Consider the following 27,867-nt stretch of genomic DNA (forward strand, 5'->3'; position numbering starts at 1 on the left):
GAGCCACTGTTCTTGCTCCATTGTGCGCCTCTGATCTTAAGTTATTGTTTCTTTTTTATTATTATTATTTTTGTCCTACCTAATATAATTCTTCCAAATCCCAATCCAATATTTTAAAGCTAAAATTAAAACTGTTTTGTTTGTTTTTAAAGATTCTCTCTCTCTCTTTTATTTATTTATTTTTCTCCTTTTTTTCATTTTCTGTGTTTCTCTTCCTTGTCTCCAGTTTTACTACCTGGTCCTTCCCCAGATGTGTGCCTGTTAGCAGTGTTGTTGTTCAAGAACATCTTGTCCATGCCTTTGAGAGCTTCAGTCAGGTAGTTTTGGAGGGCTGTGAGGGCAGCACAGATGGCTGGGGCCCCAAAGCCATGGGTGATGAGGCTGAAGTGAGTCAAGCAGCTCTGAATGCCTGGTTCCAAAATAGGGCTGGGTCTGCTGTTGCCAATGGGTGTCCTGTCCTGGGCCAAGAGATCCGTGAATTCTTTACAAAGTTGCCTGCAAGGGTAGTGAAGAGAAGGAGAGAGAGAGAGAGAGAGAGCCCAGAGTAGTCAGTCACTTCACTTCTCTTTGATTAACACTTTATACACAGCCTGAGACTTCCAAGGTGTTTGACATGCATTAAGTTACAAAGACAGGCAGCTGCCCCTCTCATTCCATCTTCCCCCAACCACACACACACTAGGAAAATGTACTATAGTCATTTTACACATAAATAAACTAGAGTGCAAGGAGGCTGAGGGCCTGGCCCAAAGCCTACTGAAGTCAATGAAAGACTCAAACAAAGGCACCACAGACAATCAGTAGTGAAGTTAGATACAGAACTCAAGGCTCCTTACTCCCACCTTCCCTCCAACAACAAACAGAAGGATCCTGATTTCGTGACCTGATGCTGCACTCCTTACCCCTCCACAACTCCCCCATTGTCCAAGGGAGCAGGAGGACTGCAAGAATAGGCCCTTGCCTGGCTATTTCCTTACAGAGTTTGATCAGTAAAGAGAAGAAGGATTCCTAGTAGAGTTAATCCTACTCTTTCAATTACACCTCTTCCTCTCTGACCTAGAGACTTTTTATTCTTGGGCCAGAAAGATGCTTCTGAAATGCCATCTATCCTTTTTTTTAATGTTCTATTTAGTCTATTTATTGCCTTTAGAATTAGCCAGATTGCCCTAAATGATAGATAGATAGATAGATAGATAGATAGATAGATAGATAGATAGATAGATAGATAGATAGATAGAAAACTGCTATCTGGAGCTTGATCCTGGTATTAATTATATTATTATTTATTATGATTATTGTTATTGTTATTATTTTCTCAGAGATGAATACTACCTAGCCTTCATGTGAAGGCAATACCACGAATAGCCTGTAAATGACTCATTGGGATGACTGCTAAGTAGGATTGCTGAATACCAAATGTAGGCAGGTCTTTCTCTTCCCATGAATCCTGAATGAACTCTTCCCATGGGGGGAGGGGAGGGAGGTTGTTCAATGATGTAAGCCAAGAGTTGCAACAGTGACTAGAGAGTTTGGGTGCCTCTGTTTTCAGAGAGCCCCGAACACTCCCCTTCTGGACACCAGGCCCCTTTGAGACATCCTCAACTTGAGACCCCAACATCCCTTTTGAAAATCTTGGCCTGTCATGTCCACACATTCGGTCATAGTCTGTAGATACTTCCAGGCCGTCTTGCACATGGGCAGCATTGTACAGATTCTGTGCCGAGTAGGGTATTTTATGTACTACAATAAGGGGGGGGGGGGGGGGGAAGAGTCCCCATGATCATCTGACTCAGGCTAGTTCCTTTTAAAATCAGGTCTCGCTGTATCGGCTACTTCTGGAATCTGTCTCGCTCTTCTTTCCAGTCCGCCCGGTGGCGTTTGTTTGTAAAACCTCGGGAGCCCTACCGGCGCGCGCCAGGCCAGCACCACCGCGCGCTCCACGAGCCAAAAGGGAGCGCTAGCCACCAGGTACCGCTCTGCTGGTGCAGCAAACGGGAGGTAAGGTCTAAGCGACAGCTTTTGCCCGGGGCGATGAACAGACACCAGTGACGGGTTGCTGCTCTACTCTTGCCGGGATGAAAAGAACACAAGCCACCTTTTGGGGAGCACCGCTTCAAAGCAGGGGGTTTGACGTTTGCTGCTGGTTTATCTTTAAAACAGCTCCTTTGCCACCTTGGAGGATGAAAATTGAATCCTTCCCTTTTCATTTAGTGGCTTCCTATGGCTAAACCTCCCTTCACCCCACTCACAAGGCCCCCAGTTAAACAGGTGCATCATCACAGGGCGAAATAGAAACCCAGAGGGGAAATGATAATCCTCCCTCCCCCACAAATAATAGCAACATTGAGGTAGGAGAGAAGAGTTCATCTGTGATCCTCTGAAATTCCCGATGGGTTAAAGAGTTCAGAGGGTGGGGAAAGATAAAAGTCTTATCCACTAGGAAAGTGCAAAAGAGGAAACTTTGAGTTTGCAGAGCAAACGGTAATGAGTCAAACCCTTTAAAGCTTCAAAGAGCAAGGCAGGTCTGCGAGCAATTAAAGTTCTGGGACATTAATATCTTTTGACCCCGCGGAAAAGGGCAATCAAATTCCAATCACGTCTAAAAAAAACATCTGGACAAATTTGAGCAAACGATTTTCCACGCCTCCATATATTTCTTTAAATTGTGCTGTCCGCGGAGCAAGCGACGTCCCAGAGCACTAAATAGCTTGGGTCTTGCCTGCGACAGAGTTAATATATGGGACACACTCAGAGCTCACCACCGAAAACCTGATCTGCCCTTAAAACACCAAACCATATAGCGCGAGAGCCAACGACAGGAGTAAATCAAACAAAATAGAAAAAGCTCCTGTAAACGTTCCAGAGACCTAGATGTAGTGGCAGGTTTACAAGGTCCCCCTCTGGAGCGGCAGCTGCACATTTCTCAAGGTGATTAACGGTACACATTTTGGGGAGGGGAGATTGTAAATTATTTGGTCGGGGTCTTTGATAGACACGGCCGCTCGCTCTTGAAATCAAGGTGAGTTTTTCCTTTGACTTCAGTGGGAGTGGAGGCAAGGCCTAGCCACTCCTACACAGAGAGAAGCGTGAAATACACAAATAGAGAAAGAGAGGAATGCACACCCAAAAACAAACAAGAGGAGAGAGAGAGAGCTGCAAACTCATACACAAGGAAAGAAAGAAACACGGAGACTGAAAACAGGCGGGGGAGGAGAAAGGGGGGGAGGGGAGAGAAATAGACACAAACATGGGGACACGTGCACACTCACACAGAGAGAAAGAGTCAAACCACTGTGTGTTTGGAGCTGTGTGCGCATGAAAGACGCTGTTACAGCTCCAACGATACGCACGGGCACGTAGTGTTACAGGTTCACCATACACTACAATCAGACCCACGGACAGGAACACACCCAGAGCACAACCTCTCCCCCACACACCCACCGCACAATGACGGACGACAGGGAGAGAGAAGAGCACAAGAGAGGGAGATCGGAACAAAGCCTATTGGAGAAAGCGCTGCTGGGCTCCTTTGCAGAGCGCTAGCGAGAATGGCCGCGTGGAGGAGAATGAATGTCCAACTCTCCAAGTGGCGGCCCTGAAAGCAAAGCGGGCTGTGGACTCACTTTGTAGCCAGTAACATGTTCTTCCTGGAGTGGAGATCGCTGGGGTCCGTGTGCTGTCTGTTCAGGTACTCGGAAACAGCTTTGGCTGGAAACTCCGTTTCACAGATGTATCCAAAATCCCGAGCTAAGTGAACAGCTTCACCTGAAGAGAAATGAACAGCCTTTGATCATCACAGGCCAGCATGGTTGTTTAGTGAGGAGGCTGACCAGAAAAATGGTTCAACCGAGCCGGCTGGAATATACTGAAACACGTTATTGCTGGTGGTACTGGTCGCGCTTTGAAAAGATCAATTTGGCACTGGAGAGGCACAACCCCAACTGAATTCAATGACAAAGACGGTTCCATGGGTGTAGGAGCCCATTATTCTTGTATCAGTCTCTTTCTGCAGAGCACATTCCCAGTTTTTGGCTGAAGGAGTCTTCACATGGCATGTATTGTCTAAGCTCTATTGACTTCAGTTGAGTTTGGTGATTTACACTGGTTGCGGTTCTAGTCCCACGTGCAGAGAAAAAGTGTGTTATTAATACATAGGTAATATAGACTTTCCAGTGTGTGAAAACAAAAGAGACGTCCTGATAGGTAAATGGACCCGGACTTTAAATGTGCAGAATAGGTTTGTATTTTCAGAGATCAGAAAAGTGTCACAAAAGCTCTACCATAGAATATCATATCCCGTGAGTGTTACACACACACACACACACACATACATTATTATAGCCACATCTGGAAAACAAAGCAGCCAACTGCATTGTATCCAATGGAAAGGGAAGTTTTGCATAGGTCTGATCACAATGCAACAGAAGCTACCCATTCCACCCTCACCCTACCAAAAAAAAAAAAAAAAAAAAAAAATCCCAATGAAGGGGGACCTTTCATATGAAAAATAATAATTATTCTAACTATCATTCTAATTGGCATTTCCTCTGCCTGCCTGGCTTCAGGTTTCTACCCTCCAGAGGTTCGTGTCATCAAACTCCTACTGATGTACTTTCTACCACAAGAAGAAGACGACACAGTAGCTGAAGAAAGGGGGTGTGGGGAAACAGACTCTAGGGGGATTCCATCCGATTATAGCTCAACCCCTCTAGAATAAAGCATTAAACTCTTTAATGCACCGCCCGGAGGACCACGAGGAAGATTTCTAACACGCAAACCAGCTATGTCTAATAATTCTAGTACCACATTATTTTTAACGATCAGGACTTACTTTAAAACGTCATTTAAAAAAAAAAAGCCTTCTCAATAATCACCAAAAAAATGAATCACACTGTCCGCCAAACGCTAGAATTCCAATGGACGGTTATCTCCCCTCCCCCGCCCCCCACTAAATTCTGTGCAGAGACACCATCCTCACTGCTTTTTGTTAATCCTGGCCAGAGATGAGTGAAACATGTATGCTATAGGCAACATAATGTAACAAGAAAAAAATCCTATTGTCAGAAAACAAGATAAATCTAGAGCAGGCGCAACTTTCTATAGGAGAAGGGAAATCTTTTAAGGTAAATTGTTGATTTGTAAGTCAATCAGAGGACAGTAACATAATATATAATGATGTAAACGTTGTATAGTTTTATATCCATATATAATGTATTTGCACACACACACACAAACATATGGATCTGCACATATATTTGTGCTATGTGTCAACTTTTAAGATGTTCTGATTTTGCTATTAATGTGAATGCATAGTTTTACACACACACTGCATAGATATAGGTATGGGGTGTGCTTGGGGTGTGTGTTTGAAACTATGTATTAATTAATATATATGAATATGCATATCAGACGATGAATGTATTTTCTCACATGGTAAATGTTTATATATAGTGTCTTTAACTATGCATTCATAGTTTGATAGGCATTTTCATGTAATGTACTATGATTTATGAATATATAGATGTACTATATCGTCAAAATAGAAACAATACTTATAACTAGAACGAATATAGTCTTGATTTTGATTTCACATATGAGTGTGTAACTATGTATTGCATTTATAATTAAATCAGAAGAATGTAAAAGTTAATATATAGTACAAAACTATAGGCACATGCATATGAGATACGACATAGTGTGTTATTGTACATATTGAATGTTACTCGCCTCTTTGTGTATGTATAATATAAATACATATAATTCATAAGTACATCCACATAATTGTTAGTTATAATTTCTGAAGAGCCACTTTATCCCAGAATAAATATAGTATTTCCTAAAAAAACAAGTGAGAGTCTTGTGGATTCCACATTTCAATACAGTGCCAACATCAGAGCGTCACGTCAAGTACGGGATTGCGTTTGTTCATTTAAGAGGAGGTATAACTCGAGTATTCCGGTTTTTTCCTTTTGTTTCTTTCTTGTATTCCCCCCGCCCCTCCCCTTCTTCTTAAAGAAAGGGCTCGCTTGTTTCTTTGTTAAACTTTCACCCTCAGGTAAACTGTACTTATAACTGTTAATTTGTAATAACTGCTTTCCCTTGCCGAAATTTAAAAAAAAAATAGTTCTTTATTATTTTCGTTCAATGGCCGTATTGTAATGTGCATCTGTCATAATTAAGGTTGGAAGTAATGAATTAGCTAAAATTCTGGACCCAGCACAGACTAGACCGGGGGTTCTCAAACTGGGGGTCGTGACCCCTTAGGGGGTCATGAGATTATTACGTGGGGGGTCGGGAGCTGTCAGCCTCCACCCCAAACCCCGCTTCACCTCCAGCATTTATAATAGTGTTAAATATAAAAAAGTGTTTTTAATTTATAAGGGGGGGTCACACTCAGAGGCTTGCTGTCTGAAAGAGGTCACCAATACTAAAGTTTGAGAACCACTGGACTTAGACCATTATTCAAAGGGAACAACCTGGAAATCCACAAGAGTAGGGAATGGGAATATTTGGATAACCGCAGAGAAAGTTCGATTCTGCAGATCTCACTGAGGCAAACCTGAATTCAAGACACCCATTGGAGTTAATGGGAGTTTGATCAGTGACTTCAGCGTGACTTAAATGGGATCCTTAAAGTCTTAATTTCACCCAGTATTATGCATGTTAAACAGATCTTAATGCCACCGCTGCAACGATTTCCACTTAATCCATGAAACTTTGCAAAATGTCAAACTCCCAAACCGAAAAGACTTCGGAGCAGCCAATAGTGTGAAGCGAGCTTGCAATTCACCGCTTACCTTCCACCAGGGAGGTGAGTAAAGTGACATTTGCGGCCTTACGCCTGCCGGCTGGTAAATTCAAACCGATTTTTTCTAGCCTCTCTCTCAACGATCTCCCCCCATTTTTCGATTTGGCTCTGGAATTGCAAAGAAATTAACATTCAGATTAACCTCGGAATGTCCCTGAAACAAACTTTTAGACTGTGCAATCTAAAGACCACTGGAGCTTGAAGGGGTTTTAACTTGAGGTTAGCACATTGTGTGTGTGCGCGCTTGCTGATAGAGTTTGCTGAGGTTTGCTTAATTTTTGCCACACACAACTGACTAGGTTCCCCCTCCCTCTTTAACTTACAGAAAACAAATGCACAGAATGAAATAACTTCTGTATAAGCTGCTGTTATGGAAGAAACCAAATTGGTTCCTACAGTATAAGACTAAGGCGTATTAGGATACGATTGTATATCTAGGTGGAAAGACAGAAGTATGGGATGAACTGATAGGGTGTACCTAGAGGAAGCATGGAAGATATACGGGAAATTGATAAGAACACCTAAGGAAGAATTCAATAGATATTATACAGGAAATGTTGAACTATCTATTGGAACAGCTACATTATATATGGGACATGAATACTTAGTGATAAGAGCACCTAATGGAATCTATATAGGAAATTATTGATAGAGACATTAAAAGGAAGACTGTGATATACATGGGAAACGCAGAGTTATTGTTAGGGCCAGGTCTAGTTTTATACAGATGGTTTAAAATCCGGGGTGAAATACTGGCTCCATTGAAGTCAATGGGAGTTTTCCCATTGACCTCAGCACTCCAGGATTTCACCCCAGATCTTTTATCACTAACAGTTTCTTTAATTGCATATAAGGAATATGAAAGGAAGTCAAATCCTGTAGAGAAAGTCTCCCTACCTAGATTCTGGTCTGTCAGTATTTTGTGCCAAAGTAGATAGGAACCAATGGCACAGTTGCAAGAGAGCAGCCATCTATATTTCACATGCTCTGAAATATAGATATTGAACCAAAAGCTTCTCTAAAATTTAGACTCAAGATACAAAGTAAAGTCAGCATAGTCCACTGTTTGGGTCCTGGGTCTTCTCCAGAAATCACTGAGGCTCAATAATGGTGTATGTGTTTAACCTTGCTAGTTATATTTTCTATTTGAAATTGCTCTTGCAGATGTTCTCTTTGCGCCAATTTCTATTACAATGCACAGGCAGATTCGCATCTGTAAGTAAAAAAATCTGGCTTCTTCTTCTTTCCTAACAATATGTCCACATATGACACTCTGGGAGAAGGACATGGGCAGACAAATCACCACAGAGGACTGGGATTTGTTATGGGAAGGAGGACCAGCAACCTGTCTATATTACAATAAAATAAATGTTCTTTAATATATTCACATTAACCTGACTGGTGTGAGGTAGCACTGAAACAGTACCTTAAATAACATATCTATCTATCTAGTGGGTATGTGTATGTAAAATGGGGATAAATGTTGGAGAAATTGGGGTTAAAGTGGAGTTTTTATGTATATATGGTGGACATGTCCAGTCATTAGAAAGTATCGGGATAAAACCTGTAACTAAATATCACAAATTGTTGGATATTTATCACCAAATAATCTTTTGGTAATCCTTCAAGGGCTTCCCAGTGGAAATGGTCACACACAAGAGGGAATTAAGAATTAATAATCTCTCATCTTCTAGTAGATGTTGGACTATTGGTAGCTTCTCGTTAGAAAAGGAAAATTAGTCCAACCCTAGAGGAATGGTTCAAAAACTATGGGAGGCTGTTGATATGGAAAAATGTAACACACCAATTATGTACCCAGCAAATTAGACAGAGGACAAATAGATACTTAGATATTTGGTTACTTTTTGGTCAATATCAGATAAAGTAAATTCACCTGAAAAAAACCCATCACACCATGTCCATTTTTTTTAATATTAGCATTTAATAGACATGCCTGGTCCTTAAATATGTGTATACAGAGATGTCACTAAATTCAATAAACTCACTAGAAAGGACATTTTGTAGGTGTAATGATGCTCACTCTGTAATATAGTAACACCTTTTAAAATAGAAATATCCGATGACTATATTCTTGCATAATGCCTCTTTAAACAAAAGCTAGCTGTTGTAATGATTGCTTTGATTCTGATATTTAATTGGCAAGGATTTGTAAACTTCTTAAAACTTCCTAACTAATATAAATACATAAATAAATAAATAAGTAAATACGAAAATAAATAAAGTTCCTTTGTTTTAAATCTCAGTTTCTTTTACAGGGAAAAATCACAGTAGCTAAGCTGTTTTACCTATAACTCCTGTTTTCATAGAGAAGACCTTTTATTTAAATAGAAGCCTTCCTCTAAAATATATGTTTGAGTAGATTAATGTGTATGTAAGAGAGAGTTGGGAAGTAAAGTGTGTGTGTGTGTGTGTGTGTGTGTGAGAGAGAGAGAGAGAGATCCCTTATTGACCTTACTATGAGCTGCCTTCTCAGAGTCTTGTACACTAACGTAACTTTATGCATTCATTTCCATGTTTTCATGTTGCTGCTTATTTTTGCCTTGCCTTGAGTTCTACACACACAACTACAACATAAAAACAACACATATTTGCAAATGTCTTTACCATAGTATAGACTTTAGACAAAATGCTTAGTCTATGTGTGTGTCTGCGTAAATACCCACACTTGCTGCTAGCCCTTACCTTCTAAGTACTCCTCCTAGAAGGGATGCATTCAGACACTCTGGAGGCGAGAGGCGTCTTTGAACTTCTCCCACGGTTACTTTATACTTTGAAGTGGAACTGAGCAAGGACAAGCGGCCAGGTACTGAGCAAAACACCTCTCCGGTATTGACTGACATTCCACCCAGGAAGCCATCTTTATTCATCATCAGAGAAGTAACAGATTTTGGAGGAACTGGAACTGGAGAGAGAAAGAAGGGGTGAGTGTGGAGGTATGTAACATGATGACACATAAGAGTACAAACTGTCCAAACTGGCTAGTCTGACATCCATAGCACATCTGAAGAAAAGTGAATTCATAGGCCCAGAGTTTCCTAGTAGCTACACCAATAAGAGTCACCGTTGCCTTGAGTCTACAGGAAATTGACCTGGATGGGTGATGGATAGGTAGAGGTGCAGTGGAATACAGCTGATGTATATTGGTTTGACAATTAAAAAAAAAACGATGTATATTATAAATGTATTTTAAGTGTATTTCTTCCTAAATTATTTGTTTGTAAGCCCTGCGATGCAGGAGCTATATCTTCTTGTATAATGGACAGCGCCGGGCACATTGCTGGGTTACAAGAATATTAAATACTCCTCTTCCTAATACTTCTATTACTAACAATGATAACAACTAGGAAAAATCTAATGAAGTCAAAGGAGTTACTGGTTTAAGTGAGAATCAGGACTACAAAATTTAGCAAGGAAAGGATTACTTTATTGTTGTTTGGGGCTTTTAATAGGACAGTTTTTTAAAAAAAAAATGGAGATATCCTATCTCCTAGAACTGGAAGGGATCTTGAAAGGTCATTGAGTCCAGCCCCCTGCCTTCACTAGCAGGACCAAGTACTGTTTTTGCCCCACATCCCTAAGTGGCCTCCTCAAGGATTGAACTCACAACCCTGGGTTTAGCAGGCCAACGCTCAAACCACTGAACTATCCCTGCTCCCCTCCTGTCCACCCTAATTAGCACAGTTATTCCCCCCGCCCCCCCCCCCAAAAAGGTGCATTAGAAAATAGTCTGGTATCAGATTGTTTAGCATATTATATAACAAACAGAAAAAAAGTGGGACTATTCAGTTTCTAAATAAAACTGGTCTGATTACAGCAACAAAAATACACCAGGGGATTTCTTTTTAAAAGTTTGCCCCTTAACTAGTACCAGACAAAGTAGTTAATTTCTCTGAGTAACAAATAAGATTGCTTTAGGAAAAAACCAAAGGACTTATAACATTCTAATTCTTATAACACCAAACAGACACCATTAGGAACAAACACTTATTTTGCTAAACTAAAAATGAAAGCAATTCCCTCCTGGTATGAATTTTGTTTACAAATCAACTTAAATAGCTTGTTCATAATTGTGTGTAACTGTTATGATTTACAGCAGGTGCTCTAATCAATCAACCAATCACTTTAATTTATAGACGGCGTCGCAGCATTTTCCCAGTTGTTTCATTTCTGCAAGTAATTGATAACAAACCATACTTAAGGTATGTTTTATGCAGGAGTTAATAAGAGCTGACAGCTGCTACTGCTGCTTTCTTTTGGAATCACTGCAGCCTCATTTCCTTATAGAACGTGTATTCCTAAATTCTAGATTTGCTGGTGGTAGTCTAGGGGGCATATTTTACAGAGAAGACTAATTGATTACACACCCCTGTACAGCAGATTCTCCTTTGCAATATCGCATTGCCAGTCAATCAATTGCAAAACCAATTTTGCAAGTAATAGGTTCTACTACACAAATATGCCAGCTATTTAGGTACTTATAATACATGCCAGTTAAATCATAAAACCCTATTTATTTGCAACATGTCTGGAGAATCAACCCATTGGAGTTGGGGGAATATTTAAGTCGTCTGGGGCTGCTGAACAATAAGATCGGATATCCTAATACCTTAACAAGTGCTAACAACTGGGCAACTGCCAATTTTATAACCTCAGTGTATGGAATAGACACAACAGGGTTTCGCTGTTTTTATTATAAATTATTTCCTACCGCCAGGCCAGACTCCCACAATAAAACCTCTATAACAGCGCAAACCCAAAACTCATGTAGATTTCATATAGACAGATTGCTTCAAATAGACTGCATATAGCCTCTAATGTAAACAAATTATTTTGAGTGGCTTTACTGAGGGGGGATCAGAAACTGAAACGGATTCCCATTTCGTATTATTTTGAGTAAGACAATGTATACAGCTTCGGAAGGACGTTTCCAGCTTCTCAACTGTAGCCCGTCAAAAAACTTGAAATTGGCACAAAAACAGTTATAAAAGAGGGGCAGAGGCCCGATGCGGTTTTTCCATTGCTATTAATAGGAATGTTGTCATTGTCTCCATAGATCAGTCAGATCCTTTGGTTTTAGGATGCTTTAAGGGTATATGTTAAAAAAAAAAAAACCTCTCCCCTCTGCGCTACATTTTTCAGTAAGATGTTTTGCAGAGTCACGCAAGTGCCCCCATCAAGACACAATCGAGTTGTTTTGAAAATAAATGAACATACACACGCTGTGAAATCACTAATCCTTTAAAGGACCACTAACAACTGAGATCATTTCACTTTGCAATTTTCTCCACGCCAACAAACAAACACAAAGGTTTTGATACACCTTTCCAGTACCTATATTTAGTGACTAGTTTATCAGGTCACTGTCCAGTGAACTGAGAAATTAAACAAGAGACAACAGTCCTAAGAAAAAGAGAGCTGAACACATGATATGTTTAAACATATCTCTCCCAATTTGCTTTGCCCTTTTTGGAGCATTTGTTACATTAGTTAACCTTTGAAAAATGGATTTAATATGTTCAATATTTTTTTCATGCAAATTTATTTTGATAAGCAAGTTAGTCCTCTTTCCTGCTATGCTTTGCAAACTTCTGCGATTGTTCTTTACCATAACTATACAAAAGGGACTAGGTATACATCAAGATCACTTGAGTATAATAATTCTAAACACATTTAGGAATCTTACAAGCCTATGCAAGCATATCTATTGCGATTTCATAGCTTCAGAGATATGTATTCTAATCTATACTCTATCTTTTGTAAATTACCTGCCACTCCTAAAAAAGTGAGTTTACCATGGAATGGATTAATTATCTATCTCTATCATTACAAAGATATTAGAACTATTACCAGAGATAATATAATTTTGAGATTTTAGAGGCTGTGTGTAAAATGTCTGCTAATGCATTTATTTAAACAATTATACACTGTATTCCCTGGCGTATTTTTACCTACATCTATGTGTTTTCCAAATCTGGTTTTATGCCTCATAATAATTGTCCATAGAAGGACACAGCACACGCACACACAAGTTTCTGCCTACTTCTTGCATGTTTTGCTTTGTCCAATTTATGCTGATCTTGTTGTCACTTTCACAAATTTTTTTCTCCCAAACTCTTTTGTGTGTGTCTCCTTTCCCATTGTCCCTCAAAACCTCCCCTCCACCTTTGAAAAAAAATGTGATTCTCCTGGTCCTTTCGGCCTCATTGTCATTTTCCCTTCCATTTCTCTTCAGCTTATCAATAAACCGAGAGAGCAACAGTAGCCGCTTGATTTGCTAGTAATTATGAGCATACTGTTCCTGCAAACGGAATCTCTAGATGAGTGAGAGCGCTTTAAAACGACAGCAGGAAATGGTAAGGAAATGGAGCATGGCAAACCTCAGCGTGAAGCTTTCAGTTCTTTACATGTTTACAATTTTCTGTGCATACATTAAGGCTCAGTCTTTTTTCATTTCTCTGTTGGGTTGCTCTACATAACTGCGTGGCAATGCAAAAGTAGCATTTCACACACACACGGATTAAATTAATAAATGGGATTTAAGTACTCGACATTATTCCAGCACCCTCGTTATACTGCAAGACAAAAACATGGTTTAAAGAAATATTGGTGGTTAATCATCTGCACTGGGCAAATAATAATAGTATAATATCAATTTTTTGGTCTATAGATCTCTGTAAGTATTAACTGGATTTGGAATTAGCCTTCATTAGAAAGGTGTATGTCCATCAGAACAGTCAATGATTTGGTAGTGGGAGATTTTGTTTGGCTTTGTAGGTAAACCTAGAAACCCGAGAATATATACTACCCCCTGACACTGAGCCTCGATCCTTATTTTAAAAAAATCTATCTATCGTGTATTCATGAGCTGATTGCAAGAGTTCGAGTCCACCACCACTCCTTGCATTTGAAGCTAGGAGTTAATTTAAGAGTGAAATCTATTACCCCGAAATTGTTTCCCATTAAAGTAAAAGCGATAATAAAATACAGTTGGTGTTCCAGGAAAAGAACCAAAAATAAATAAATAAAGCTAGGCAAATTCTGTACGTTACATTTCAACCGATTCGCAACTCGATCACCTGAAAAGCTGTAACCAGATATCGTGGTTTTTAGTTAATCATTTATTGCTGGCCACTTCAGGAAGCGGGAGAGAGAGAAAAAAATCTTATCCTGTTCTATTGAGGGAGTGACTTTTTAAAAGTGTTAAGAGGTTCCTTTTGTGTGATTCTTGGGGGGGGGGGATTAGAGCTTATTTGTACTATGTTAACATATTAAGTTTAAAATAGAGTTTGGTGCTACTGTGTGTGTGTGTGTGTGTGTACACAGACAATGTCTAGAAATAGTTTAAAGTAAATAAATCAGGATACTTTTAAGGTCACTGACTATGTCCCCAAAGTCACAACAATTGAACTTTGGACTCAGGCCACGCGAGATTTTGAAAGAGGACAACTTTTTTGTCATAGATCATGCCAAACAAATTACAGCTGAGCTGCTGACAAGGGGATCCGCTACGGCCTTCTTTACACACCGAAAACCTCCCCTTGATTTCAGCAGGAACCTGGGTGACAGAGAATGTGAGGATAAACCCAGATAATATGTAGCTGATAACTCCTTAAACCTGAGAGAAATCTAATATTAATACTCTTGATGATGATGACCATCATAGTCATTTATCTAGGCTTCCTCCCTTTCCTTTCCCTTTTCCACCACGCCAATCTTAATGGAACTAAGAGTTAAGAATGATTTTTTAATGTCTTGTTGGATTTTTAGACTGTTAATGTACCGCATCCTTCTCATTATTACTTTATTGATTGCTCATTGACCAGACCCCTTCAAATCGTATTAGCCACCCTCTGCCAGTTTAGATTAGGAGAGTTTAAAAAGCACCTTTCATTATTTCGCCACCACTACCACCACCACCACAGTAGAGTAGAGGCTTGGCAGCTTAATGCGCTCTCTAATGGGGCAGCTAAGAGACGAGGGGCCACGGTCCCTGCCTATTGCATTAATAGCTCAAAGGGGGCTAATACAGAAAATTAGCCTTAAACGAGCTCTGGAGATCTCCAAATGAAAGAGCCATTTATCACGCTGGCTACCTTCACTCCACTCGTTTGCTCTCTCTACTGGGAACAACTCATTTACTCTTAACTAAATTACTTCAGAAATGTCAAGTAAGCCCAGATAGCAAACATAACAAGTGTGTGTGTGTGTGTGTGTGTGTGTGTGTGTATGTATATATATATATATATATATATATATATATATATATATATATATATATATATATATATATATATATATATATATATATATATATAATCTATTGTGTGGGATCAACACGGATGATAAATTGAACAGTTCAAGATGATGATGATGATTATAATTATTTTTACAAGGGTTTCTTCAAATTTTAGGCAAGCTTTCTGAAGCGATAGATAGATAGATAGATAGATGATCATCATTACCTCCATGACACTCAAAGATCATAAAAATGTAGGTACTTATATCCGAGAGGATGGATGAGATATTTGTGTTAATAATTTAGTTCTATATCCTATCTTTCACACTACATGTTATGAGAACGTTTTAAACAGTAAACTAGCCTCTTTTGAAACAGGCAAATCTCTCAACCCTCCTCCTGTCCAGATTCCATTTATCATTAAGTGTACTTTACTGGTAATAGTCAAGAAGAAAATCTATCTGTCTATCTATCATCTGCCAGCAAGAATGATCTGCGGGTCTTTGATAACTTATTCTTATTTCAAAGTACATTCCTATGGCGGCAAAGTGTTGAGACCACAGCAAAATTCATACTGAACCCTTTCTATTTTGCACCTTCTATCGGTCTGATCCAATATCGTCAGCCACAGATATAACCCCATGTGTCTCTTCCCTTCTACCAGTGTTCAAAGAAAAACGAAACTCACAAAATTAGACTAAAAGTTCAATAAAGCACAGCATTAATTCTAAGGGAGGAAATAACATTCCTATGCCTTTTAACACATCTACAAGAAAATGTCGGTATCTTTTTTACTGGTATGATTTAAAAAGTGCGTATGTATACTTTTAAATATAGATATTATAATTCTAAGTGTCTTCTGATATAGACTAAGGTTAAGCATACACCTGTGGGTGTTGGTATATTCAGATGTGTGCACACATTCACATGCATACTAGAATTATTAGCATCTTCTGATCTCTCTCTCTCTCTCTCTCTCTCTCTCTATATATATAAAATTGTAAGTATCATTAGACGTGCTTAACTGCTTGACACTGACTACCTTTATAGCCACAATCACTGTGTATTGACACCAAATGTTCCTGCTACCCTTTTCATTTTGAAAAAAAAATAGACTGTTTTGACGAAGTGGTCACATACAATACATGGCAGTGTTCTGTACATAACAAAATGCAAAATGTGCGTACGAGCAACGAAAATACGAAGGCAGATCAACGTTAAAAAGAAGGCTCTCAGCCACAAATCAACCGCCAATTAATCAAGAAGACCCAAGAGAAAACATTGCGTATGAGCTAGAGAGAAAGAGATAGATAGATAGAGAGAGCATACATTCGCAAACCGATATGTCACACACCTAAACACATAGGCTGGTAATCCATGCGAACTGAAAAGCGCAGAGCAGTTCTTTTTCTTAAAGTAAGACAATTCACTGTTTCCCACAAAACCCTACGTTTTTCCACCACCGGACATAAATTATGTTGTCAAAAGAGCTTCAGGTTTTCATCCACCTTTCCCCAAAATTATGATTGCTCGAATTTACATAATTACATTTTTAAAGGAAACCAACGATTGAAATACCTCACCCTGCCTTGAATTCTTATTCCATCAACACCCTTACGTTCTTTTCTTAATTTTCTAGAAACTCATCCCTATTAAAGTATCGGTTTCATGTGCATTAGATGAATAAACCACTGAAGATAAGTGCTGTTGATAGTAAACATAAGGGCCAGCATTGCTAAGCGTCAGCTCTAGTATTTAAAACTGAATCTAGAAATAGAAATTCCTTGGATAATTAAAGATAGCTCTCCCTAAATGTGCAGTGTGAGAGCTGTTTAATGTCTATCAGCATAACCCATACTAATCGCCATGCATCTTCAAGTGACTGTCAGAGAATTGTAAAAAAATTAAGCAGCTGCAACACGCCCAAAATGAGTTATTGTAATTACATTTAATTAGTTTAATTAGTTAATTATTTTGCTTACAGCTGTACAAGAGACTGCAAACATTTGTTAATATCACATTCCCTTTAACAGTATGGGGTGATTCTGCAGTTACACTAAATCATGTATGCATATGCAGAATGATTTTAAAAATGGGCATGTTGGAGGGGGAGGTTGTATTTCCATAAGCATGTGTTTCTTTCCCCCCAACACATTTGGCACGATTGGAAAACGCATAAAAGCCACAAATGGAATCAAACAATTCTTAAGAGTCACACAGTGCAGATCAAGAACTACTAGAGGTGAAAAGTTAAGGTTTATCTGTGAAAACTATTTTATAATATGTGATGGCATTTTTACACCAATATCAAAATAGGAATTGCTGGGAAATTCAAAACTTGATGGCTGTTTACTTATTTTAAATCAGTTGGCAACAATTAAAAGAAATATTTAAGATAAAATGTAATTATCTAACTCCCAGACAAGAAAATACTCGTTCCTTTTAGTTCCTCTTTCCTTCTTTCCCCGTTTCATCATCTATCTATCTATCTATCTATCTATCTATCTATCTATCTATCTATCTATCTATCTATCTATCTATCTCCCACGCCTGTCTATTTTTTCGGGTAAACTAATTGCCTCAAAGTAAAATCATATCAGGAAGACATTGCTACACAGTATAAGTTTGTCAAGCTTGTTGGAATAATCCATACCTTTTTTAATGACAGACTGGTCCAATAGGTTCATACCGCTGTTATTGGCATCTTCAACTGACTGTGAATATAAAAAACATCACTATTCAAATTGACTGGATATTAAAGTATGGCGTACATAAATCATGTCATTCCAAACTGGAGTTTCTGTTATTTCCATTTATATTAATTCACTGGGGGAAGAAAGGTTTATTAGTATTAGTATTATTATTCCCCCAAATCGACATGGAAATGAAATTGTTCCAAATCATATGGTCTTATAATAAAAAAGAGGTGTGAAGCATATGGGGTGCAATAATATTTTTGTTATCTTATAAAACATAGATATTACATAGTCTCTTTTGCATTCAATAAAGCTTTATATTTCTTTCTTTGAAAATTTGGCAATTTGGTAACATCTCCAAGATCTAGTATCTAAATGAACACGAATAAGGACAACTTAGTTTATTATTATTATTATTATTATTATTATTATTATTATTTATTTATTATGATTGACCCTGCCATTTAACTCACAGGCCATTTACTTTTTATATAGGAAGGTTTACATTACAGACTTGTAATTAAAGTTTGAGCAATTCAGAGTAGAGTGCAACACCCACATAGTATAGGAAACAGAGATTAACAGCTCGCACGGTTTGGTTACAAGTTAAAAGTGTGTGTGTGTGTGTGAGAGAGAGAGAGAGAGAGAGAGAGAGAGAGAGAGAGAGAGATGGGGGAAGGGAATTACACAGAGACAAAATATAAGAGCAATTAAATCGATTGCCTAGAAAAGTCACTCAATCTCTCTCCTCAACCTGTCTACTTTCACCCTGGTTAGAAGCACACCTGTTATTATGGCATTAACTTCTTTAGCAGGAAAACAAACAAAGATGGTTACACTGTAGCAGGGGCAAATGTTAAGTTTTATTTTTTAATATAAATTGTCTGATATAGAATACCCTTTTCAATGAGCAACAACAACCATCGCAGAGAACAGAGGTGACTAAAGAACCCTTTCTAATAGATTTCAATACGTGGTTCCGTTTTGTGGTCAGTTCTAAACTGCAGATGTAGATGGATAGATAGATAGATTAGATGGCTTTGGGGTGTGATTGTTTTTTCTTTCCCAAAGACACATTAAACATCTTTAAGTCATGGAATTTTCCTCTTATTCTAACTTTATCTTTCCAAGTAGTGTCTTAGTTTATCATAATCCAGTCCTTATGTAAATAGCTTTCTATTCTCAGGAGACCCCAGCTAAGGTGGGATATGAGTTAGGATAAAATTATATTTCCAACAGCACATCCAAAGTGTGATGGAACAATAAACAATATTTCCTTGGATTCCTTTCCCTCTTGACCCCAGCCTCCCAGTTGCCCCCCCCCGCCCCCCCCCCCCACAGGTTCCTTTTGTCTTTTTTTTTTTTACTCCTCCTTAATCAATAGGCCACATACCTACAGGGTATCACAGAAAATAAGAGGGGAAATATAAAATACAAGATAAGGTCTTTTCTTTTTCTTCTTCTCTCCTTTAGCAGCTTCTATACTGTCTTCAACGAGACAGAGGAAGATGAACAAATGGTGCAGCCTGGTGGAGAGCATCATTTTGCAACAGGATGCTATAAAAATGGAGGCAAATATTAAGCGCCATCTTTCTTTTTGTAACCTCACCTTATCTCGATATTGCCTGGCTATGTCTATGTCTACCTATGTGTGTGTGTATGCACTCCACTCGCTTTATCAGCAACGTGGGTTAGTTGTTACAGTTAATGAGAAGACTCTTGTCTGATTTTCTATCTAATTACGCCCTCCTGCTGGGTTTTTGTACAGGATGTTCGCGCAGCATGCTGGCAGTTAATAGTCACAGAGAGGATCGTAAAGATTTAATTAGGACTGCATGCGGAAACGTGGAAAAACAACTCAGACTTTTAATTACTAGACTTCTTTAGTTAAAAGTGATACCAGGGGTTACTTTATAAGAGACTCGGGTGTTTTGGTGCAACTTAACTTTCAGTCTCCTTAGCTTGCATACACAGGCGGGGATGGAGGGGGGGGGGGTGGAGGAAGGGAAGGAGTAGAGGTTGTAATATGGGAGGTGATGAGTTTCTAGCATAAATTTAGCAAATCTGGAGATGTATTTTTGCAAATAAACTTGATAGCACTGACCCGTTCTAAACACCATCTCCGTACCCAGCAGCTATAAAATAATATAACTGAAATAAAACCCACAGAGTTTGTCATTTGTTTTGCAAACTCTGGATGTGTGATCGTGTGTGTGTGTGTGTGTGAGAGAGAGAGAGAGAGAGAGAGAGAGAGAGAGAGAGAGAGAGAGAGAGAGTGTTGGATGCATTTCTTCCCTATAGCTTTGGCTATAATAATGAATGAAGGTATAAAAGGTGCAGATCCCCTAATCTGCGAGGAATAAGGATGAAATTGCAATGGCTATTTTAATTTATTTTTTCTACCTAGGGGAGACATATTTGTTTTCAATGTGAAGATCCTTTTTTTTCTCTGTACATATTTGTCGGTTGTAAATTGCAGATGGAAACCCTAATTCGCCGCAAAGGACAGCACTGTGCTTACAACAGAACCCTACATTACAACCACTTAATTTATGTTCCTGGACAACGGATTACACATGGTCTGGAACTGGGTTTATATCATATCCTCAATTTTTTCTCTCTCTTTCTCTCTGCCAACCAAACACATACTTCTGAAATCTATTTAATCTGATGGTATAAGGAAAAAAAAACTTTACTCAAAAAGTAAAACTTTGTGAGCAAAAAACCCTGACTAATATGCCTCAAGGAAACTTTTTTTCCCATAAGGCATAGAAAGTAGGTGTATTTATTGGCTATATAGGATTTTTTTTACCTGTCCTAGAAAAAGTCCATATTAAGAATCACATATTAAGAAAACCGCGAACTTAACCTGGCTCGCAAACACAGAGGGAAAATAATAGAAAATGCCTGTCAATAAATACAATCCTGTCACCACCTCTGTGCCTATTTATACTAACTTGCTGATGAGCACTTTCATCTTCATAAATTATCCCTTGGAATATTTTTTTCAGTTTGAGATCCAACCTTTAAAAATAAGTACCTGCCTCATTCTCCCAGTGCACTATCCTGTCTAAACATTGTGTCCAGAACTCCAGAGATAGATTCCTGCACGAAAATACCCTGTCTGCAACGCCCCTTTAGCTGTTTGGATGAGCAATACAACGTAGGCTAAACTAGCTCCTTCCTACCGTAGGCTATGGATATATTATTTTGTTTAGAAAATGACCATGCGACATGCACCTTATTTGTATTCAATACCTTGCGCCTTATTGACTCAGCGGGGAGTTTAATAGAAGGATTCGTTTTGCTTTAAAAATATCTGAATACGAATAACTGTATCCAGTCTCTACCTCTCTATAACAGAAGCACAACGAGTGTACCAGCTAATTCTGTAGTTTTCTTTTGGCGTTGTAAATGTCGATGCACTAATATTTTCTATATCTTTTCGGTACTAGATATAGAGAGATAAGGGATCCTATTCTGTTGTCCTTACTCAGGCAACACTCCCATTGCCAGTTTTGCCTGAATAAGTAATATAGGATGAGCCCCATAAAGCCTGTTCATGTAGCTCAGGGAGTCCGCGTAGGTCTTACAAATAAAGTTTTAAATCCGTGCAATCCAATGCTCCGATTGCCATTGAGTTCAGAGGGAGCAGTAACTAAATACCAAGGAAAGCCTTTTCCATGATCATCGCAAACACTAACGCACCAAGATACAGGGGCGTGCGAGTCTTTAAAGTGACACCCAAGCAAATCAAATTTGCAATTCTCCCCTTCCATTGATTGTATTTTCAGCAGTCTTGCATTTTTAAAGCTGAGCAATAATAGGTCTAATAAACGAATTCCTCCTCATGCTTGTTTGGTACTTTTATGTTGAATTGGGTAGAAGCCCATTTATTTTAGTGAAGCATTTCATTTTAATGAGTTCTTTATTCTCCTTTTTGCAGATTCCTCCCTTGCTATTTTAAAAAATCTGTCCAAGACTTTTAAATATCTGCAACGGCAACAACAAAAAAAGCAGGAAAAACACCACCACCACCACCAACCAGCAACCCTCGTGTAAAATGTGGGCCGAAAATCATGGATCCACCTACAATGGGAGCTGTGCCCTAGGAAGGTCCGAGCCGAGCCATTTTGGGTGAAATTGTTATGGGGCTTTTGTTTTAAGGAAATAGCCCGCAATGACTTTGGCTTGGGGAGTGAGAGAGCTAGGAAATATTGTACCTCAAGGCCCATGAAACTCCATTGTTTCCCAAAGGATGGAACAGAACAATGATATATGTTGTTGAGATAGATAGATAGATAGATAGATTAGATAAAGAGAGAATATATATATATATAGATATATATATCTATCTATATCTATATCTATATATATATAGATAGATATCTATCTATATATATATATACACACACACACACACACACACAACATTTAAAAACAGTGCCCTGTGCAATCCTTTTATATATCCTTGATCCTATACACAGGGTTTTGTTTTGTTTTGTTTTTTTCCTAACTGGGAGTAATTTTTTTTAAAATTTGTTATTCAGAAAGATCTCACTGAAACCCCCAAACTGCAAAAAGCTGGTTGGGAGACCCATATTTCACATGGCTTAATATCTGAAATAAGAAAAGCTTCCATAAACTTTATCCCTTTTCAAGATGCCTAGATTATTCAGAAACGCCTGTTCTTTCTTTCTTTCTTTCTTTCTTTCTTTCTTTCTTTCTTTCTTTCTTTCTTTCTTTCTTTCTTTCTTTCTTTCTTTCTTCGTTCATTACTGTAGCTTTCATCTTGTTAATGTATTGTGAGATGAGCGTAAGAAAGAAAGAAAGAAAGAAAGAAAGAAAATATTTTAAAGAAAAATACTGGAAAATATAAGTAGGGAACGACCCTGAAGAGGCAGGGGGAGGGTAACCTAATAGATCTTTCCGTTGTCTAATTGCTATGATTCATAATTGATCGTTGTTGACTATGTGTCTCCCAGCTGCTAAGATTTCTTCAGGCTCCCTGGCAGTAGCGGGGGAAGGAGCAGGAACGCCTTACCTGCACGTCCTCCATTCCTGGGTGTCCGATGCCATGCAGAGAAAGGCTGTCTCCCATGCCGGAATCCAGGCCATGATGTGCCGAGTGAAGGAGAACATCTGGCCGCCTCACTGAGTGGTAGTCCCGCCTGGGGTCCAGTCCCGAGAGCTGAGGCAAGGCGGCCCGAGGCTGTGGCAGCAGTGAGCCGGCTTCTGATCCCACCTCTTGCCTCTGCCTTTGTCCCCAAGGGTGCTGCTGGGGTTGATGCAAGGGGTTTAGGGAGTAAGGGTCATTGACATGGGAATACGGGTCCTGGCTTTGGTGGTAAGGAAGAGGCTGGTAGGGGGGTGGGAAGTAAGGCGGCTGGAAATCCGAGGACGGGGTGTGAGACAACGGCGGGGCGCTGGAATAGGGTCCCTGGGAGACAGAGCCCAGCTGGGACAATCTGGAGCTGTGGCTGGGGACTCCATCATGCCGGTCCTAAAAACAAAAATGGGAAAGGAATAAAAAAAAAGGAAAGAAAAAAAAGAGGAAATGAAAAACAAATCACACCGCAAGATAAAATAAAATACGCATTTAAATGGACCCCTTAAATCCCCCGGACTCGAAATAGTCCAGCATTTCCTGTCCTGATCATGTAAGTTTCCAAGGACAGGCGAGAAGGGGGAGGTGGGAGAGAAATATACTAAAATGTCATAATTAAAAATGTAGGAGTGGTGTACTCTGTGTAGGTACAGTTTGTGGGGCTTTGATCCGTTCTCTGGCTGCCTAGCATCCCTCCAAACCACAGCGTATAAAGTTTTCAAACATCTATTCACTCCCCTTCACCACTAAACTCCGGTTTAAAAAAAATATCACCCACTCATTCTGCCTTGGAAGGTCAGAAGAAATGCTGTAATAGTCGGATGACAAGGAGAGGGTGAAAATAAATGTTAACTGTGTCTTTATGTAAAGTCAATCCTCTGTTGTTTTTTTTAAATAAATACATATATAAAAATATTAAACAACAAATCCAGCCACTGTGATTTCTGCAGCAACTTCGAATGTATGTTATCCCTTTCAAATATTATACTCCAAGGGGGGGGGGAGGGGGAATGGAGCATTAAAATTGTAATTAAAAGTCTTGCTGTGTGTATCGGGGGAGGGGGGGATATGAAAGTCTTCCGAGAAAGTGTGGGAGAGGAGTTTTGTCCAACTCCATCCTAGCTTACGCTGCAAGGCTAAAGTAAACAAGAAAACATCTAGTCCACAAAGTGTTGTCCAAATCCCCACCAGCGATGGCAAAAAAAAAAAAAAAAAAAAAAGTTTTCCTCTCCACCCCCAGCTCAAACCAAGAACACACAATGCAAAAAGGAGAAGCAGCTGCAAGCCTCCTCCAATTATTGTGCTAAATTACCAAGCCAAAGGCGTTCAAGAGAGAGAGAGAGGGGGAGAGGGAGCGAGAGAGAGAGAGAGAGAAAGACAGAGAGAGAGAACATGCAATTCTGGTACAACATGGATCCAAACTCACCATGGCGGAATAGGTGTGGACTAACATCTGGAAATAAAAAAAAGTCTTGTAACAGCTACAAATAAAAGAGTGGTGCTGATAATAATAATAGTAATAATAGGAGAAAAATATCAAGGAGCTCGGCAAAGGGACGTGTTGGACACAGGAGAACAGCTTGAGGTATTTCCAAGTCTAGCCATCAAAAATCATCATAAAAAAATTAGCCAGTGCGCCACCCCCCCCGCCAAAAATGAGGTTGGAAACCTATGTAGACATCTATGATTTCCCCCCTCCCCTCTGGTTTTTTATTTATTTATTTATTTATTTTCCCCCCTTTGAGCTTCCAGATGCAATCCTCTTCAACCCAAGGCTAGGCTGAGACTGCTCCGATGCCCCTTCCTCCCTGTCCTCCTCTACACCGCCTCATAATAATTGATATTCATGACTATTAATATTACACGACTACTTTAAAGGGAGAATGCAGGAGCAAATGGAGCGTGAAGCTTGCAGCCAGCTCGAGAGCTCCCCTACCATTGTAAATGACGTTCATTCAGTGGAGAATTACTAGATGTAATCAGACGAGGGGGGCTGGCAGAAGCCGAGTTGGGGGAGAGAGGGAGAAGGTACGGGGGGGAGGGTGGGGAAGTTTAGCAAGGAAAAGACATAACTTCAATTAACTCAGGCAGAGGAAGAAGTGTAAACTAGACACTGCTGATTTGGAGCAAGGAAGTGCTATGGAGCAATGCTAGAGGCTAAGAAAAAAATCATATTTCCTTCTTTTACATGTAATTATGCCTCCAAATCGGATAATTTGATTGCTCTTGGTGCTTTTGTTCATATTATATATATATATATATCTATATCTATATAGATATATATCTATATAGATATATATAGAGATATATATAGTAAACAAATAACGGGGGGTGGGGGAGTTTTCCTGATCCTCTCTTGAAAATAAATAAATAAACTATTCAGCCACTATAATTTGTCTGTTTACAGCGGCAATTAAGCACTTTGACGGAACGCTACAGATCGCATTTATTTGTAAAAGCAAAATATCTCAAACGTACAAATAAATCAGTGTTAAGTCGGGTTCCATTTCATTCTCCATGCTAATTTGCCCCCTAACTATGCCAAAAATGCGCCCAGTTTTCACCCAGATGTAAAATTTATGCAATGAATTTTAAAGGATACTAAATTTATAGTTTCTAGGCAAAGCCAGGGGCGATAGAAAACCCTTTTGATGTTCCAGGAACCCGTTCGACTGGCCTGCCTGCCATTTCTGTTAAAGTTCAACTTACGTTCCCTCCTACAGAGACCCACGCTTCCCAGAGCAAGTTCGTCTCCCACTTTTGTTTTAAGACCACATCAATTTAAATAGATAGGAGGTTTTTAGACCATACTATTAATTATAAATCAGAGAGAGAGACAGAGACAGAGACAGAGAGAATGAGAGAGACAGAGAGAATGAGAGATTTTTTAAAAACCCTGGAAAGATTCAATTTTCTATCTATCTATCTATCTATCTATCTATCTATCTATCTATCTATCTATCTATCTATCTATCTATCTATCTATTCCTAGGGAAAGTAGTTGGCTGGGTATTTTTTGTTAACTCTAGGCATTACAGAATCACTTCCCAAGCCCCACAAAGTTAGAGTATATCATGTTTCAAGACAAAACACAAACAAAATATACCCCACTGCTAAATTCCCTGTCTCCAAGATAAAATAAACGTACAAGTATAAATAAAATTTAAAGCAGGCAAATAGCCTTAAAAGCGTCCTCTGGAGAAAAAAAAAAGAGTCCAGAGACATATCTACCTCTGGATGGTTGTTATTATGAAGGGCAGATTATGGCTTTCCACTTGATCAGTATTTGGAAAGGAACGCACTGAAGGAAAAGCAGGAGTGGGATGGGGGGTTGTCCGAAGGGGACAGAGCCGTGCCTGCGCCGATACTAATTCTGCATATGCTGGATTTTGCGAGCGTTCAGTTGATAATTAGCCTGACGGGAGCTTTTGAGAGTTGAGACATTCCTTCTATCGGGAAGACGGCTCCCCGCCAGGATCATAGGACTGCTTACAGAGCACACACTGAATCGTATTCACTACTACGGTTCTACTCTCAGGCATGAGGCACTTTGATAACCTTTGTACATTTTATCTCGATCACTTCATTTTATGAAACACTTCCTACAGATTAACATGTCCCTTCAAGTGATCTCTCTTTCTTTCTTTCTTTCTTTCTTTCTTTCTTTCTTTCTTTCTTTCTTTCTTTCTTTCTTTCTTTCTTTCTTTCTTTCTTTCTTTCTTTCTTTCTTTCTCCTTCAGATCTCTGGATTAAATATTAACTCACTTCCAGAATTAAGTCCTTAAAGGCTCTGACTTTTGACCAGCCAGCCCATGACATGGTATCCACTCCATAGACTGCAGGGAACAGGGTTCCTTCTTTTGGACAAACACGCTCCATACAGACTTTACTGCTAAAACAATCAATCGGCACCATATCCTGCCGTTTGGAACGAGTTCTGTTATGGCAACAAACTCCACTGTACTGAAATTGAAGGAGGACCCTTCTTAAAAATCTCCTTAGCAAAAGTGCTGCTCACATTTGCAAAGTACCCCAAAAATAAAAATAATAATAATTAAAAAAAAAAAAAAAAAAGAAAAAGCGAGACGGGACAATACAGACGCCTTTTCCTTACAAGTCTTTTTCCTCTCTGCGAAAATGCAGTCGCTGATTAACTTAAAAGAACCAAATGGACTGAGCATACTTTACAAAAAAAATATCCAGGTCATGAAGCAGTAGAAAATTAGCAAATGTTTTACATTTTTGCTTTTGAGCCTCAACAATCAAAGCCTTCTGAATAATCCATACAACTTTCACTGTTCTCTGATTATATCTATGTAGCTATCTCTGACTATATATGTGTCTATGTGTGTATAGATACTGATGTATATATATATATATATATCAGTGTATTTATAAAAAAAATCATACAGATGTATCTTATAAGGAAGGCACAACAAGAAAAACAACAACCTCAGGTTGCTCTAAGATTGGGGCTGAAAATAAGAAAAAACAACAACCCAGAAATGTATCAAAACATAGGATTACAAGATTGTGTTTCCTTTCTTAAGCTTTTTTTTCTTGACATTTGTCCACGTTTAATCGAATTATGTTGAATTTGAGATCTAAAAATCAAACTTTTGCGTTTAAGTTGCCTTATTCCAACTCCCAGATCATTTCGTTGATGTTTTAAATCTCATCAAATAGCTTTAAAAAAAAGTTAAGGACTCGCCTTGCTGAAGAGAAGAAAAGCAAATAAATAAGCATAAGAACATTTATTCTGGGTTTCCTGAATGTATATGTGTGTTATCTATATAGCTTTCCATATGTATGTACCTATCTATATATGTATTGTATAAACGTACATATAAACATGTAGATGTATATTTATATACTGTATACATATAATCTCTCACACACATGCATATTATATACTCACCTCATAGATATCTTCATACTTGACATTTTCAACCAGTTTCCAGAGCATGATGGCAGGCTGTTCTCTAGGAGGTGAGTGCAT

General features: G+C 38.9%; 1 protein-coding gene across 2 annotated transcripts; it reads right to left on the reverse strand.

Annotated features, from left to right (window-relative positions):
• Positions 1-194: 194 nt before the first annotated feature.
• TFAP2B (transcription factor AP-2 beta) lies at positions 195-27,867 on the reverse strand. 2 transcript variants are annotated; one of them, XM_065401081.1, is made up of 8 exons: positions 27,787-27,867; positions 24,295-24,321; positions 22,806-23,264; positions 17,719-17,779; positions 9,512-9,731; positions 6,798-6,916; positions 3,624-3,765; positions 195-495 (listed from the first exon to the last, which is right to left on the reverse strand). In XM_065401081.1, exons 1-8 carry the CDS (start codon positions 27,865-27,867, stop codon positions 195-197), a joined length of 1,410 nt encoding a protein of 469 aa, XP_065257153.1. The 2 variants fall into 2 exon arrangements, with proteins under 2 accessions (XP_065257153.1, XP_065257154.1); XM_065401082.1 differs by lacking the exon at positions 24,295-24,321.

Source organism: Emys orbicularis, chromosome 3, assembly GCF_028017835.1.
Source record: "Emys orbicularis isolate rEmyOrb1 chromosome 3, rEmyOrb1.hap1, whole genome shotgun sequence".
Lineage (NCBI taxonomy): Eukaryota > Metazoa > Chordata > Testudines > Emydidae > Emys > Emys orbicularis.